The 13,021-nt window shown below is 48.2% G+C and overlaps 6 protein-coding genes across 6 annotated transcripts; 4 read left to right on the top strand and 2 right to left on the bottom strand.

Annotated features, from left to right (window-relative positions):
- Positions 1-362: 362 nt before the first annotated feature.
- EDB91DRAFT_1051487 (uncharacterized protein) lies at positions 363-2,153 on the top strand (the record flags this gene model as incomplete). The annotated part of the gene is made up of 10 exons (XM_041313610.1): positions 363-425; positions 479-512; positions 566-585; positions 647-689; positions 738-780; positions 870-947; positions 1,003-1,182; positions 1,305-1,457; positions 1,505-1,586; positions 1,788-2,153. Coding segments are annotated over 10 exons (1,062 nt in total), but the record flags the coding sequence as incomplete, so codon positions are not given.
- Positions 2,154-2,576: 423 nt separating this feature from the next.
- EDB91DRAFT_1328512 (uncharacterized protein) lies at positions 2,577-7,622 on the top strand (the record flags this gene model as incomplete). The annotated part of the gene is given in 22 exon segments (XM_041325287.1): positions 2,577-2,604; positions 2,624-2,649; positions 2,700-2,745; positions 2,803-2,891; positions 2,950-2,979; positions 3,036-3,100; positions 3,157-3,416; positions 3,471-3,522; positions 3,577-3,941; positions 3,988-4,299; positions 4,352-4,566; positions 4,624-4,963; positions 5,015-5,073; positions 5,121-5,159; positions 5,210-5,356; positions 5,411-5,545; positions 5,600-5,666; positions 5,722-5,824; positions 5,873-6,195; positions 6,257-6,426; positions 6,481-6,761; positions 6,811-7,622. The coding sequence occupies 22 exon segments, from the start codon at positions 2,577-2,579 to the stop codon at positions 7,448-7,450; spliced, it is 3,792 nt and encodes a 1,263-aa protein (XP_041178268.1). The 3' UTR covers positions 7,451-7,622.
- Positions 7,623-8,692, bottom strand: EDB91DRAFT_1200737 (ribosomal protein L5 domain-containing protein). The gene is made up of 2 exons (XM_041320655.1): positions 8,648-8,692; positions 7,623-8,590 (listed from the first exon to the last, which is right to left on the bottom strand). Exon 2 carries the CDS (start codon positions 8,588-8,590, stop codon positions 7,694-7,696), a length of 897 nt encoding a protein of 298 aa, XP_041178267.1. The 5' UTR covers positions 8,648-8,692; the 3' UTR covers positions 7,623-7,693.
- A 52-nt stretch (positions 8,693-8,744) lies between these two features.
- Positions 8,745-11,515, top strand: EDB91DRAFT_1126083 (uncharacterized protein). The gene is made up of 4 exons (XM_041318422.1): positions 8,745-8,935; positions 9,011-10,539; positions 10,591-10,689; positions 10,743-11,515. The coding sequence occupies exons 1-4, from the start codon at positions 8,863-8,865 to the stop codon at positions 11,097-11,099; spliced, it is 2,058 nt and encodes a 685-aa protein (XP_041178266.1). The 5' UTR covers positions 8,745-8,862; the 3' UTR covers positions 11,100-11,515.
- Positions 11,199-11,846, top strand: EDB91DRAFT_233258 (uncharacterized protein). The gene is made up of 2 exons (XM_041326546.1): positions 11,199-11,767; positions 11,829-11,846. Exon 1 carries the CDS (start codon positions 11,297-11,299, stop codon positions 11,639-11,641), a length of 345 nt encoding a protein of 114 aa, XP_041178265.1. The 5' UTR covers positions 11,199-11,296; the 3' UTR covers positions 11,642-11,767; positions 11,829-11,846.
- A 181-nt stretch (positions 11,847-12,027) lies between these two features.
- On the bottom strand, positions 12,028-12,898 carry EDB91DRAFT_233270 (uncharacterized protein). Its single transcript, XM_041326547.1, has 3 exons — positions 12,378-12,898; positions 12,171-12,330; positions 12,028-12,117 (listed from the first exon to the last, which is right to left on the bottom strand). The coding sequence occupies exons 1-2, from the start codon at positions 12,697-12,699 to the stop codon at positions 12,215-12,217; spliced, it is 438 nt and encodes a 145-aa protein (XP_041178264.1). The 5' UTR covers positions 12,700-12,898; the 3' UTR covers positions 12,028-12,117; positions 12,171-12,214.
- Between the last annotated feature and the right edge of the window lie 123 nt (positions 12,899-13,021).

The raw sequence follows: 13,021 nt of genomic DNA, 5'->3' as shown, positions 1-13,021 counted from the left end.
ATTCAGCCCGAAACTCCCATGCGGTGCTACTGCGCGTAAATGCTCCATTCAAACGTGGTCGACTGTTTTTTTACCATCCTCCACCTTCCATTCAGACAACCTTCACGTTTAATATTCTAAAACCTTCCCTGAAGTACACCACCTTACCGATTTTGGACTGCTGTCTTCGCAAATAAATGGTACACTCACCAATGACGGAAGCAATGCAGGAGATGGTTCGCCAGGACTTGACAGAAACGCGAGTCACGCTTTCCTCTATGTACTTATGTCTTTACATACTTGATATTCAGACGCCAAACGATTGTACAGTTGCTATGCCTAGTCTCCTGTTGCAGTGGTTAATATTTATCATATGGTTTTAGTATGTTGGGATCCTAGGTTTCACCATATTGGTCTGGGATCACGTTGTTACCATCGTAGATGAGGTGCGACATGAGTCAGATGCTACCGGACTTGCGTGCAGCTCAAATTTACTCAGATTGAATTAATTTGGCAAGGCCCTAAAGGAATACGTGAGTGGCATCTCCGATATGGATGTGCACTATCAACTGAGCCTGCTTACTAGTTGTATACTTGTTTCTACTGGTATGCATGTGTCTCTGCCAGTTGTACGATAGAAACCGACATGTTCGGGTTTATGTCCCAGAACCGATATCTTACTCCTCTCGGCTTTATTGTTAACCTGGTTGGTGAGTACCTTACTTTTGACTTACAGTTTCACCTATGACCTCCACCAGCGTACAACCTACCTACATGGGGCTACACAGTGAGTTTCGATGTGTTATATCTACTATTTTCCAGTGATGAATCTGTTACTGCAGAGGTCAGCATTTCACTGCACCATTGGACTCGGTTGATGTTGTCCTAAGTTGTCAGCATTTTGTTCGATACGAAGGGGCCATGACAGCTATCGGCATCGAGATAGTCGGGTTAATGATGCTGTTACGGTGACACCTGTTCGACCTCTCAACAGGCATCTATTAATAATGATGGGAAACACAGTGTATTTGCGATGTACAGACATCAACAGGTTGCCATTGCGCTAGCGGTATTCTTGCTGCTAGCTTGGATTGTAGTGACTGCGTGGCTGTTGAGTCATGGCCAAGGTATGGTTCCACCTTCGCCACACAACATACAAGTTTATGATGTTCCCAGCTGTTTATCACTCAGACAAAGTTCACTGTGAGATACTCATTTTCACACACGGCAAACCTTACTCATGTTTCTCACAGCTTGCACTATGGTGTTCAATTCGTAGGTTCTTGCGACTGATATGCAGATGTGAGTTCTGAAACCCTTTCCAGTGGCAGCTCTGCTTCGGCTTCAGCTTGGTTACCTCTCCTCTACGATACATATGTGTTTGGGCTAACGTTGTATCGCACCCTCCCTTCGATCCGTAATAAAGAAGCAGGACATGTCGTTCGTGCCCTCTTCGCAGACGGGCTGCTGTACTACAGGTACGCGGAGCAGACTCTCCGGGTAACAGAGCTCACCAAGCATACAGCGTCATTTGTACCATCAATCTAATATTGACAGTCATGATCATCAGAGCTCCAGAGGGGTTGAGAAATATCGCCGCACAGTACGTACATCTTGATTGCAACAATCTCCCAGATTGTATTGCTTACCATATGATATATGCGATGTGCAAAGGCTTGGGCTTCTGTGAGTTTTGATAGTAAACCCAGGACTGTCAGTGATTGACTGAAATTATTCTATCATAGTCCTCACCGTGAGCGGCTCATGGCATCCTATCCATGATACTCTGATCGCATCACGATCGACAGGTCACAATGATGTCGCGGATTACTCTGAACCTCAAGAAGCAAGCGTTCCATGGGCCTAGTCCCCACCACTCGGAAGTGGACAGTATTATTATGTCCACACGCAATGCCATATCCACGCCCTCGGGGGGAGTTGTCGTTCTCGGCCGGTTGCGATCTGGCTCTGCAAGTTCTGTTCCTCCTGTGCGAACCATCACTTTTGCAGAGAATCCATCATTGTCGACTACTCGCCCTCGCTTGAGCACGATATGTTCAGCTACAAATACTCCAACTATTCTAAGTCCTATAGATGGTAGTCCAGTTAGCGACCACGCTGACTGGCCCCCAGCCTCAAAATCCGACCAGCGAAATACTGCTGGCATTGTATGACTTGAATCTTATCCATTCTCTACCTGTTCCGGTACGACAGAGGTTATATGTACTATTAGTTTAGCGTGGAGTACTTATTGAGCAGGCAATAGCTATCACTATAATTTTATGTAAGGGAGACCTGGTCACTCAAGGAGTGACAGTGACAGCTGAACAGAGAGGCCTTCCAAATCGGACTGTCACTGAATTGACTGCTTTTGGCTGGTTTCTGCTCAGTGGTGTTGGATCACTGAGCATTTCCTCGTCAGCGCAGGACGCGACACTCAGACTTAGAGAATCATTTACGGGCTCTCTTTTTGTTTTCCTGGTTTAAACGCCTCAGATATACCATTTAAAGTCCTCTGGACTGGGACGCCAGGTCCATTCCACCATAGGCCATTATTCTATACCCGCCTTGATACCGACCATATCCCATCCAAGGCTATGGCAACTCCTTCATCGACTTCAACCAGTCCCGGAAAGCGCGCAAGCACAGTCAAAGCTTCTCAATGACTATGTTTGTTTGACCGATTGCACATCGTGTTATTGTGTTGAATATGTTTGCAGCAACTCGGGGACTCTCTTGGAAAGGGCGCGTTTGGTCAAGTCTACCGTGAGTAACGAGGGATTCTTTGGAAATTAACTCCATGCAAAGCATTGATGCATGCAGGGGCACTTAACTGGGCCACTGGTGAGACCGTGGCCGTGAAGGAGATACAACTCAGCAATATACCAAAGGGAGAGCTCGGGCAGATAATGGTGAGTCCAGGACTCCCTTAGCACGGCATAGGGTGCATTTTTCAAGACTTCATTTTAGTCCGAAATCGACTTACTCAAGAATTTGAACGTATGTGGCTGTTGAAACTTAAGTATACTCTGATCGCTTACTTGATCATTCATTAGCACCCTAATATCGTCAAGTACAAGGGCTTTGTCAAGACTAGGGAGTACTTATACATTATCCTTGAGTTAGTCCTCATTCCACCTCAACCGAGAAATTGACTGAGCATGCACACCGTCTCAGGTTCTGCGAAAATGGATCATTGCATAATATTTGCAAACGTTTCGGTAAATTTCCAGAGAACCTAGTAGCGGTCTACATCTGTCAAGTCCTGGAGGGGCTCGTATACCTGCACGATCAAGGTGTCATCCATCGCGATATCAAGGGCGCGAATATTTTGACTAACAAGGATGGCTGTGTAAAGCTTGCCGACTTTGGAGTCGCTAGCTCTACTACAACTGGTGCTATCAATGATGACGCTGTTGTGGGCAGTCCCTATTGGAGTGAGTTGTCCATGGTACATGTCCTCGCCTCGACTTAACAGCGTTCTACGCCAGTGGCACCTGAGGTCATCGAACAATCTGGCGCAACCACTGCATCAGACATCTGGTATGTATAATCGCTCTGGTTGCGAATCGACACAAGTGCTGATATATCATTCAGGAGCGTCGGTTGTGTAGTTATCGAACTTCTGGAAGGAAAGCCTCCATATCACTTCCTGGACCCCATGCCCGCGCTCTTTCGCATCGTTCAGGATGATTGCCCTCCCATTCCTGATGGTGCATCTCCGATCGTCAAGGATTTTCTACTTCACTGTTTTCAGAAGGACTGCAACCTCCGAATTTCGGCCAAGAAGCTGCTTCGTCATCCTTGGATGATATCTGCGAAGAAGCAAATGAATGCGGCTGCGGGAAAGAGGTCTCCAGAAGGCGGGCCGCACGCAATCACAGACAGCAAGAGACCCACAAGCAACTATAACTACGACGAGGCTGTCCTCAAGGTACAGGAGTGGAATGAAGCTCTCAAATGTGATTTATCATTTTTTCAATCAATGCTTCGCTCATGCCCCATTAGCACCTACACGACCTACGAAGAAGAATGGTCGTAATTCCGTCTCAGAAGGTCAACCTCCATCCCCAACTCGTGGTAGTCGAGATAAGCCCGCAGTATCGCTCCTCCAGCATTCAGTCCTCGGTCTCCAGGCTTCGACCTCTGGGAACTCCGCTCTCAAAGGACCCACTTCTGCCCCAGGAAAGCCCTCTGCCCCCGTCGCTCTTGTGGAGAAGATTCGGGAGCCACTAGCCTTTGTCCTCCAGCCTCCAGAAGAGCAGACAGATAACTGGGATGATGACTTTGAGGATGGACCCTCATTCACCAAATTACAAGGTTTGTGCGCAATTGAGTGATCTTCATGATCTTACTTTGTTTTGCTATGCAGCCTCTGCCCTGGAGAAGACGTCCATTGAAGATGAAAAACCCGAGGGCGACGATAATGCGCAGACTATCAGACCAACCCGTAGCCCAGCTGGCCCCGGGACAATACCACTCGCAAAGGCACCGTCTGCCGATATCGTACCCATCGTCGAAGACTATTCCGACATCGCAACCGAGGAGGACGAGCTCCTGCTTCAAGAGAAAGTGGCAGATTTCAAGGTTAGTGCATTCCCATTTTTTCCTTGTTGCTGACTGAGAGCTCTCGTAATGTCGAAGATGAAGAATTCGGTGCGCAGGGGGCTCTTCCATCCTGACGATATCAAAGTCCTCGGACTCCTTTCTAGTTCTCCTGGTCCCATGTCTGCACCTCTTCCTAGTCTGACGCGGAAAGCATCCCGCCCAACCCTGAGTCCAATTTCTGGCATGGGTCCACCACCCACAGGTTCGATGCGGTCGCATTCACGCTCATCTTCTTTTGTTGGATCTGGTTCAAGTGCTTCCGGCTCTTTTGGTCGCTCAGAGGCGAAACGTACCGCTAGCCAGGCTGAATTTGGCAAGTATGCCGAGGAGGACGATGAGGACTACGATGATATCTTTGGAAAGCCTGGCGGAACTAGTAAGTAGTTTTATGCCAATGTATGGATGATTTCGACCTTTAGCTCTGTAGCTCTGGAACAGCCGATGCAAACCTTGCAACTCAATACAAGGTTGTCGAACAAGTCATGGGTAAGGCCTACTGTTTTATTCAATTATTGTGATTGATGTAGCTGCAGCTGGGAGACGACTCGGATGAAGATGATCCTTTCGCAGAGGCAAGTTTCTGTATACCATCCACGATGACTGGCTAACCGAATCCCTGCAGATTGACGAGGGTTTTGCTGAAGATGACCTGGAGACTAATCTTCAACGCGACAAACATGCTCGGTTATGCAACATGGTCAACCAACTCATTGATGAACTGACACCTTCGGCGCCTGACTTCCAATTGCGCGATGCTTGCGATCAACTGGTCAGTCCATTTTTATTAAATGGTTTATAGTCTGATACATTACCGTATTTCTAGATCAATATCATGGTAGAAAATCCAGATATGCTCGTGCAGTTGGTGTCTTCACATGGTATGCTGGCAATCTTGGAAGTACTGGAAGGCAAGTGCTCCAGGGACGTCCTCATGAAGCTTCTTCACATCATCAACTTGGTAAGTGTAATCATACAAACTCCTTCGCGTCCATAAATTAACGCCGTTGGCTAGTTGGTCACGAGCGATCTCGGGTTCTTAGAGAGCTTCTGCCTTATCGGAGGGATTCCGGTCATGATGGGTATGTCTCGTAGCCCCCATGGATGTTGATCATGAAGGATTGAAACGCTTCGCAGGCTTCACCTCAAAGAAATACCCTTCTGAGTGTCGTGTGGAGGCTTCCAACTTCATCCGGTTGCTCTGCCACACATCCGTGCTGACCTTGCAGATGTTCATCTCGTGCGTGCTTGCCTAACTTCTCTGTATGTACGTCCTCATCCCCAACAGATGTCGTGGCCTGAAAGTTCTTGTTGAACTCTTGGACGAGGACTACACCGACCAAACTGAACTCGTCGTCGACGCTCTCAACGGCATAGGAAGCGTGTTCGAATTGCAAAGTCCCACGACCAAGAATGATTTCTGTCGCATGTTCATTCGCGAAGGCCTCCTCGACCCCCTCTCATCCGCTTTACTCAACGTGATGGGCAATTCCAGTCCCAATGCGGTCGAGATGAAGCATAAGATCATTCAGATCCTTCTTGTGTTCTCCCAAGTGACGCAAAGCGATATTCACGTGCGTAACGCGATGGGGACGCGGAAGATCGTCAGACGTGAGATTTTCGTGTTAATCTTCAGATTTGATGGTTCTAACCGTAATGATGATGATGGCAGGGCTCTTACGCGCGTGCGAGCTTTTGGAGATGGAATGCCTAGTTCAAATGTTGAAGGCTGTGAAGCATTTGTCCATGAATGCTAACCTGCTCGAGGTGCTTCAAAACGCAAACGCCATTGAGATACTCATCAAACTGCTGGATGAAGAGAAGACTGATCCTCACAGCACAGTAAGCAATTCAAGATTACGAGTAGAGTGTCACTTATGTCAAATGGCATTCCAGGAAGTGTCAAATCACATTTTCCAGACCTGTTTTAACCTCTGCCGGCTGAATAAGTCGCGGCAAGAAGAGGCTGCTCAAGCTGGCATTATTCCGTGCTTGAAGCGAGTGATCGAGACCAGCTCACCTCTCAAACAATTCGCGCTGCCCATTCTGTGCGACTTGGCGAGCGCCGGGAAGAGTTGTAGATACCTCCTTTGGCAGCATAATGGCCTTGCGCTTTACTTGAAACTTCTAGAGGACCCATACTTCCAAGTCAGCGCCTTGGAGGCGATCTTGTCATGGTAGGAGAATGTTCTACCGCATTGTATGCTACGACTAATGTGAACTCAGGTTACAAGATGAAACGGCCAAGATTGAAGATGAGCTAGTCAGATCCGAATGTCTCGAGGCGTTGCTCAAATGCTTCGTATCCGCGAAAGCCAACTCCTTCGAGAACCTCCTTGACCCCCTCCTCAAAATCTGTCGTATCTCCACCCCACTCACCATCGGCCTCGCCAAATCCCAGTTCTTCAAGCGCATCATTGACAGGCTTAGCCACAGCCGTGCAGTCGTTCGTCTCAACCTCTTGCGTATCCTTCGAACCGTCTGCGACGTGCATCCGAACCGCGCGATGTTGGTGGAGCGCTACGGGTTGCATGAAATTGTCTTCAAACTTAGCAAGGACGACGGTGCTGTCCTGGTGCGCGAGTTGGCGAGAGAAATTCTGCCGGCGCTAGCCCCTGCGCTTAAACCTGCGGGTAACAGGTCGCTGCTCAAGGGGTATGATACTCCAAAGAGCAGCGTGATAGCGCCCAGGAAAGCCAGGCGGACGGCATCTGAAACGTCTGCAATCATGGGACCAAACTCGTCCATGCTGGGTCTTAGCATGGGTCCCCCTCCAACGTCGCGGACGGGGATAGAGAGATCGCAATCGTCATCCAGGCATAGACTTGGTGATATATCCTGGCAATCTTATGGTGGACAAAGATGATCTATTTATTGTTTGGTCTGACAGTACAGTGTGCTTTTATTTTATTATTTTATTGTTCGCTCTTTATCGTCAGTTTGGCATCGTTATCACAGACAGAACTCTCATTTGCACGTACCGTACATCACTCACTAATGATGGCATGCAGAGAACAAACAAATTGATTAACCAACGTAATCGGGACGTGAAATGTGAGCAAATTACTTCACTGACGACAGAGTAAGGTAACGGAAAAGTACAAGTAATCTACTTGCGAGCAAAGGGTATCTGGAAACCAGAGACCAGTGCCCTTGCACGATTTTGTGCACCAAGGCCCACCGCGTTGGTAACAAAATGTATGTGCATACCGTAAGACTTGGGATACGAGTCCAAGTTCACCTCGATTTGAGGGAAATAACCCATGGCTTCTGGCGGCAAGCCAAATGAAACGACACCAGCCACGCCGCTCGGAGATTTCATTGTTGAGGACGCGGGAGGCATGACTATACCTGGGAACTCTCGAATTCTCGGAAGTACAAATTCCCCCAGGGTGCTCAAGAAGTCGTACATCTTGGGACCCTTCAATTCGACTTTTGCACCCACTGGAAGACCTGGGCGCATCCATCCACCGACGTTCTTTTTCCCCTTCACGATCTGGACTCCATCGCTCGAAGGACGACCTCCCCCACCCTCAGTGTCTCCCGACAATGCACGGAACGCGGCAATGAGACCAAGTAAATTACTCCGGTTGGTGAGAGCCTCTTTGACCATGGAATGAATGACGATTTTTTCCAAGCGTACGACATTGTCTGAAGTCGTTGGAGGAGCCGGTTTCTTTCCTGCCTGGGAACCACCGACAGGAGGGTTATGACGGTTTTTAGTGTATGGGTCATTGGGGTCGTAGGTGAGACGAATTTTGCGAGGTGAAGGTGGTGTGCCAGACTCGTGATTGTATGTCATGTACATCAAGTCGTCTTGGAGGGTTGTATGATAATGGTCCATGAGACGACACGGGTGTGTGTCGCGGACAATGAGGTTCCTGACGTGCGGAATGGGAAGACCATTCTCGTCACGCTTGAGGAATTTACGAATTTTTGGTGGTTTCCTGAATGAACGAACTGCCTGCGCGCTATGTTGCGCGACGCGAACTGCTGCTGCACTCATCTGAAAAATATAATTTCGTGAGACGAGTTTAAATACTTAGAGAGTTGGAAAACGAACAGCAACTTGAGCGAGGACGCGAGGGTCGAAGTGAGGAAACAAGCGTTGGACAAGTAAGGAAATATTTATTTGGTGAATTATTTTTGTACTTGTTCTCGTCAGCCACTAATTGATCTTCGGTGAGATTACTACGGGTCTTCTTCAACGTCGCAGACGACGTCGAGGTCGACTTTTGTTTCTTTTCTTTTCGTTTCTTTGTTTACTTCTTTCGCCCCATGGCTTTGACTGCGACGGCGCAATCTGCTCTCCCAACATGGGACGATACGATAGTGCCAACTCTGCGCAACAGTACGTATATTAACGTTCCTTTCCAGAAGAGTTCGAGCGGCAGATTAACCCGCCTTCTCTTCCTTTTTTTTTCAGGACTAGAAAGCGAAAGCCGCATTCTTGCTAAACGCCTATCAGTGGCCTCTTTTTCTTCTACGGACGACACTCCCAGGTCAAACGCTCCTTCATTTTCTGGCCATACTCTGCGAGACCTGGCTCCCAGTTCACTTTATTCTTTAGAACCTAAGAAATCTAGTGCTATACCCAGACCAAGCCTCCAACAATCAAGAAGTCCTGCAGAAGCTTCCCGCATAAACGGTACTTCCTCGCACAATCCTCCCTATACACGCGCTCGCACGGTTTCTCAACCATACTTGTACGATTCTTCTCCACCTAACGCCTACGCGAACGGACACGCTCTCCCAACCCCAGATCATTCTCGCCCTACTTCTCCCCGCACATCCGACGTGAAACCTACCCGAATACCGATGGTCGCACGAGGAAGAACTACAAGCACTTCTAGTCATGTTCCGAGTGTCGCACCGCGCGCAGAAAGCCGTAATGGTGTTCTTCCCCACCAGACACCTACTCCTGATACGTCTCCTGATCTCTGGATTACCGATGAGACTGATCCCACTTTGTCAAATGCCACTATTCGACATCAACGATCAAATATCATGAACGAGCCTGCTCCATTTGGTGCAAGTTCTCTCAGTTCTTCTATTCTCTCCAAGCAGTCTCACCATGACGCTATCTTTGCGCCTCCGCGACCTTCTAACGAATCAGAGGAGCGTCCATTTGAACATTGGTATAGAGGAGACGTACATAGAAACGGTGGCGTCGGGGAGTTGCGTGTTGGTAAACGCATGGAGATGTTGCGCATCGCCAACTTCGGACATGACATGAAACCAACCACGCATCGTTTTGCACCCCGGGACATCTCTGCCGCTTTGGAGTACAGCCGTAGACGGAAGAGAGCTGATAGTGCTTCGGGCCTAGGAGAAAGAGAGAGTTTATATATGGATGAACAGAGGGCAAAGGAGACGGATATGGTATTGGACGAGGGCCCGCTCACGGACATTGAGGGTGATCCTGACACTGAACCGGAGGATGCCTATAACGCATACACTGGCAAAGATGACGTTACCATTCATCCTTCATTCAGCGCGTCTACACCTGGTCCCAGATCCTCTACGGAGAATACTCGCAGTGAAGCACCCGCTACTAGTACCCAATTACCACCCACTCGGATACCCGTCGCACGTACAGCCTCGGAACCTCTCCGAGCCAACACCTCCATTGAAACGACACGCAGTTCAGAAACACTAATTCCTTCACCTCCTGATTCTATCACAAGTTCTCGCCGGCGGACATATTCAAGATCACAAAGTCAATCGCCTGATAATCCCTCGACTAACAAACGCCGCATCAAAAGACCGGTGTCGCCTTCCCCGTCAACACCGAAGAAGTCCAAGTCGAAAGCGAAAACGCCACCTCCTGCTGCACATCGGAAGGATGATACTCGCGGTTCGGTCGCATCATATCCGACTCCCGAAGGAGATGGTATGGTTGACGCCATACCCACGTGGACCCAACCAGTTCAGAAGTCGGGCACCTGGGACGAGGTGATAAGATAAGGATAACTATATTGACTTGTTTCGCTGATTGCTTTTCAGGTGGTTCTACCGGTCGTGGCACGTAAGAAAGGTCTGGATGGTCAGTACGAGCAAGCGGATGGTAGCCCTCGTCCCAGACCTCCGGATCCCGTTGCTCCGGTAAGTTCACTTTTGAATCTCGTATCTGATCAATGGTTGATGATCTGTATAAGGCGCCTGGCACTTTTGGTTACGATTACTCCAAGTATCGTGCGCCTCGGGGAGAGGAGATACCTATGGATGAATTCGGCAAGCTACCGAGTGCGATTGAGGTGGCATCAGCACCTGCACCTGAAAGTGCCGCTCCAACACTAGCACCCCTTACCGAAGAACCAGAACGACCCATCCGTCCGGATCGTCGGAAGGGGGCAGGGCGTCCTCCTGAATCTCCCGCACCGTTCTCGCAATACCGGCGCACAGATATCCCGACCATCAACGTTACGCGACCATCCACTGATCTCGAACCAGCACAGCAACTCCCTCACGATGAGGAAGACAGCGCAGGGTGCTGCAAGTGCATTGTTATGTGATTACGACGATTCCGATTCTCGAAGCATTTGCTCGTTCCCTTCATCTTGTCCCATGTTTTCGTCTCCCTCTTTCTCATCAACACTTGTACATATGTCATCTTCATTCCTCTCTTATCCGCGTCGTTCTGATTTCATTGCATATTGGGTGTTCCTACGTTTTTTCCTCTCCGCATACCTTAGCACTCAAGACAACTGGAATGTCATGCCTCTCGTTCACTTTCCGCTTCGTCTCGTCGTCTACTCATATCATCGCAGCCCTATCGCAGAACACATCCGTCACTCTTCTTATGCCGCTCGTTTTACCTTGTGTACTATGGATCATGGCCACTATTCATCCTCAAACTATTCTAGTGCTCCAGTATTCTGAGGTAGTTGATTCGATTATTACATATACATCATCAGTGATATTGTCGTCATATATTGTGACTCTAAGAGCGAGTCTCAGCGTCTGGCTAGGGGAAATTTCACTGACACTGCACGATCTGTCTGCATCTGTCGAGGTAAAACGAGAAAGTCTAGCGATACAAATATCTAGTATATGAATATAGTGATGTCGTGTGGTAATGTCAGTGCTTGGATATCGTCCGTTCATCAAACTGGCTTTAGCTCGAGGTCCTTCTTCCCATCCATCGGTGAACTGAAGGAAGAGCTTTCACTAGTACTGTTTGGCCACAAGCAGTAACTTCGGTTAGCAAGCAAAAGATGAAATTAAAGAGAAAACTTACATAGTATGGTGGCGGAGCTCCTTGCTCATCTCCTGGTCTCGTCACATCCTGGTCGCCGGTACCAGATAAGTGAGGTAACGCAAAATGAGAATTCAACGGAAGTAGGGGGGACTGAGGAGCACGCCGATCCGGGGACTCGATAAAAAGGAGGAGTCGTAGGCACCTGATGGCGAAGACACATGGAATTGCAATAAGCGACTGTATGAGCGTCGAACCAGAGATAGTAATCGTTCTCAGAAAGTTAATACCGGTGTTCACAACCTCCAAGGCAGACTCGACGGTCTCTTCTAACCCTAGAGGTCATTTTGTCAATAAGATGTCTTTCGAAGATAGAAGACTGACAAACCTTTGAAGACGTTCACTCAATCCAGGTTCAGAATACAAAATGACCTACTCCATAGGCCTCTGAACACCAACGAGCGCCCAGAAAGTCACCTCAAGGGTGGTGATTGTGTATAAGGAGAGAACGCAGTCAAGGAAAGCATTCGTGTAGAACGAGGATGAGACTAATATGATTGTTAGTGCTAAGACATTCCACTATGATATTGCTTACTCGGGGCTAGGAGTTGAATAAAAATGATGACCCAATTGAAGAATTGAGCCGCCGAACCTAAGTGATGTCCTAGCCAGGTCCCGTAAAGAATGGTATGGTATAAATTGGCAGATAGGACCGCCGTCAACAGCGCCCCTACGGCTAGAAAAATTTGATAATTCCTGACGAAGCGGAAGATGGCTGGTATATGATAAATTAAGTGGGGGATGATAAAAAGAATTATCAGAAGAATCGTTCTTGGAAGGATTGCCGATATAGTGGGGGGTGGAGGTATTGATTCATCTTTACGCTCGCTGGTGGGCGAAGTTGAACGTGATAACATGAATAGTAAGTACTATGAAAGGGATGCAAGATCAACTTGCGAAAATGCTGTTCAGGGGGTTTACTGTATATATCCGAAGACAACACAACGTCATAGAGAAATCCAGAAATTGCCGAGTGTACAACAGACTCTGCTCTGTGATGAACACAGGCGAGCGGACGCGAGAGAGAACAGGCTAGTAGAACAATATAAATCTCAGTCTCTAAAGGAACTCTTTATTCGAGTACTGTACCTAGTAGAACAATATAACTTCTGGTTCGTTAGCGTAAAGTAAAGCGTGAAAATCAACGGTACTCACATCTCAGTCTCTAAAGGAACTGAG

This window comes from Suillus paluster, assembly GCF_016628075.1.
Source record: "Suillus paluster strain FC165 chromosome Unknown EDB91scaffold_19, whole genome shotgun sequence".
NCBI classification, from domain to species: Eukaryota; Fungi; Basidiomycota; class Agaricomycetes; order Boletales; family Suillaceae; genus Suillus; species Suillus paluster.
Note: the sequence above shows the minus strand (reverse complement) of the source record. Positions and strands in the feature narration are given on the sequence as shown.

Excerpts from the sequence above, each read along its gene's own strand:
- EDB91DRAFT_233258 (XM_041326546.1), top strand. The coding sequence starts at position 11,297 with ATGTCATGCCTCTCGTTCACTTTCCGCTTCGTCTCGTCGTCTACTCAT.
- EDB91DRAFT_1126083 (XM_041318422.1), top strand. The coding sequence starts at position 8,863 with ATGGCTTTGACTGCGACGGCGCAATCTGCTCTCCCAACATGGGACGAT. Across the intron at positions 8,936-9,010 it reads AGTGCCAACTCTGCGCAACA|GACTAGAAAGCGAAAGCCGC; the intron begins GTACGTATATTA and ends TTTTTTTTTCAG. Across the intron at positions 10,690-10,742 it reads CTCCGGATCCCGTTGCTCCG|GCGCCTGGCACTTTTGGTTA; the intron begins GTAAGTTCACTT and ends GATCTGTATAAG.
- EDB91DRAFT_233270 (XM_041326547.1), bottom strand. The coding sequence starts at position 12,699 with ATGTTATCACGTTCAACTTCGCCCACCAGCGAGCGTAAAGATGAATCA. Across the intron at positions 12,331-12,377 it reads TATTCAACTCCTAGCCCCGA|TCTCATCCTCGTTCTACACG; the intron begins GTAAGCAATATC and ends CAATCATATTAG.
- EDB91DRAFT_1200737 (XM_041320655.1), bottom strand. The coding sequence starts at position 8,590 with ATGAGTGCAGCAGCAGTTCGCGTCGCGCAACATAGCGCGCAGGCAGTT.